This window comes from Eimeria mitis, genomic scaffold, assembly GCF_000499745.2.
Source record: "Eimeria mitis Houghton genomic scaffold, Emh_scaff3046, whole genome shotgun sequence".
Classification (NCBI taxonomy): Eukaryota; Apicomplexa; class Conoidasida; order Eucoccidiorida; family Eimeriidae; genus Eimeria; species Eimeria mitis.
The window spans coordinates 619-1,520 of record NW_013571392.1 but is presented as its reverse complement, the minus strand read 5'-3'; the positions used below and the strand labels follow the sequence as shown (position 1 = coordinate 1,520).

The 902-nt window shown below is 61.5% G+C and overlaps 1 protein-coding gene across 1 annotated transcript in view; it reads left to right on the top strand.

The window, feature by feature from the left end:
- EMH_0061710 (uncharacterized protein) overlaps nt 1-902 on the top strand; it is a gene marked incomplete at both ends in the record, with an annotated part of 5,583 nt that overhangs the window by 4,073 nt on the left and 608 nt on the right. Inside the window, one exon of the mRNA XM_013497952.1 lies at nt 3-719. Coding sequence (XP_013353406.1) covers nt 3-719 — 717 coding nt within the window. The remainder of the gene's footprint in view (nt 1-2; nt 720-902) is intronic.

Here is a 902-nt window from a genome sequence, read left to right as displayed (position 1 = left end):
GCAGCAGCAGCAGCAGCAGCAACAGCAGCAGCAGCAGCAACAGCAGCAGCAGCAACAGCAGCAGCAGCAGAATAAGAAGCAGCAAAGCTTCCCCTGGTTATTTGCTACAATCGAGGAGCCCTGAAAGCAACAGCAGCAGAGAAGCCGACCCGGAGAGCTCCCCCCTGCAGCAGCAGCAGCAGCAGCAGCAGCAACAGCAGCAGCAGCAGCAGCAGCAGCAACATGTGCTGCTGCTGCAGAAGCGGACTGACGCTGTAGGCAGCTCAGCCCCTGGCTTAAAAGGCAGTGCAGCAGCAGCAGGAACAGCAGCAGCAGCAGCAACAGCAGCAACAGCAGCAACAGCTAGTGCTGTAGGCGGTGTATGGACACATACAGGAGCAGCCGCTTCGCCTCCTCTACCCCGGCAGCAGCAGCAGCAGCAGCAGCAGCAACAGCAGCAGCAGCAGCAGCAGCAACAGCAACAGCAGCAGCAACTCAACGAGGCATCTGACCCCCGGAGCCTTGGGGAGGAGACAGCCCGCTCACCGCAGCAGCAGCGGCTGCATGCGGCAGCAGTACCATCTGCTGCTGCTGCTGCTGCTGCTGCTGCAGCTACTGCTGCTGCTGTCAGGCTGTCTCCATCGCACGCTGCAGCGCAGCAGCTCCCCAGCAGCAAACCCGCCGCTGCTGGAGGTTCAGTAGACCCGAATGCAGCAGCAGCAGCAGCAGCAGCAGCAGCAGTTGCTGCTGCTGCTGCAACTGGAGGCTACATAGCAGCAGGGGCAGCAGCAGCTGCTGCAGCAAGGGACGCTGCTGCAAAAGCAGCAGCAGCAGATTCTCTATCAACGGATTCTAGGGCCTCACCGCTGCAGCAGCAACAGCAGCAGCAGCACCAGCAGCCCCACAAACGCCCCGCTGCAACA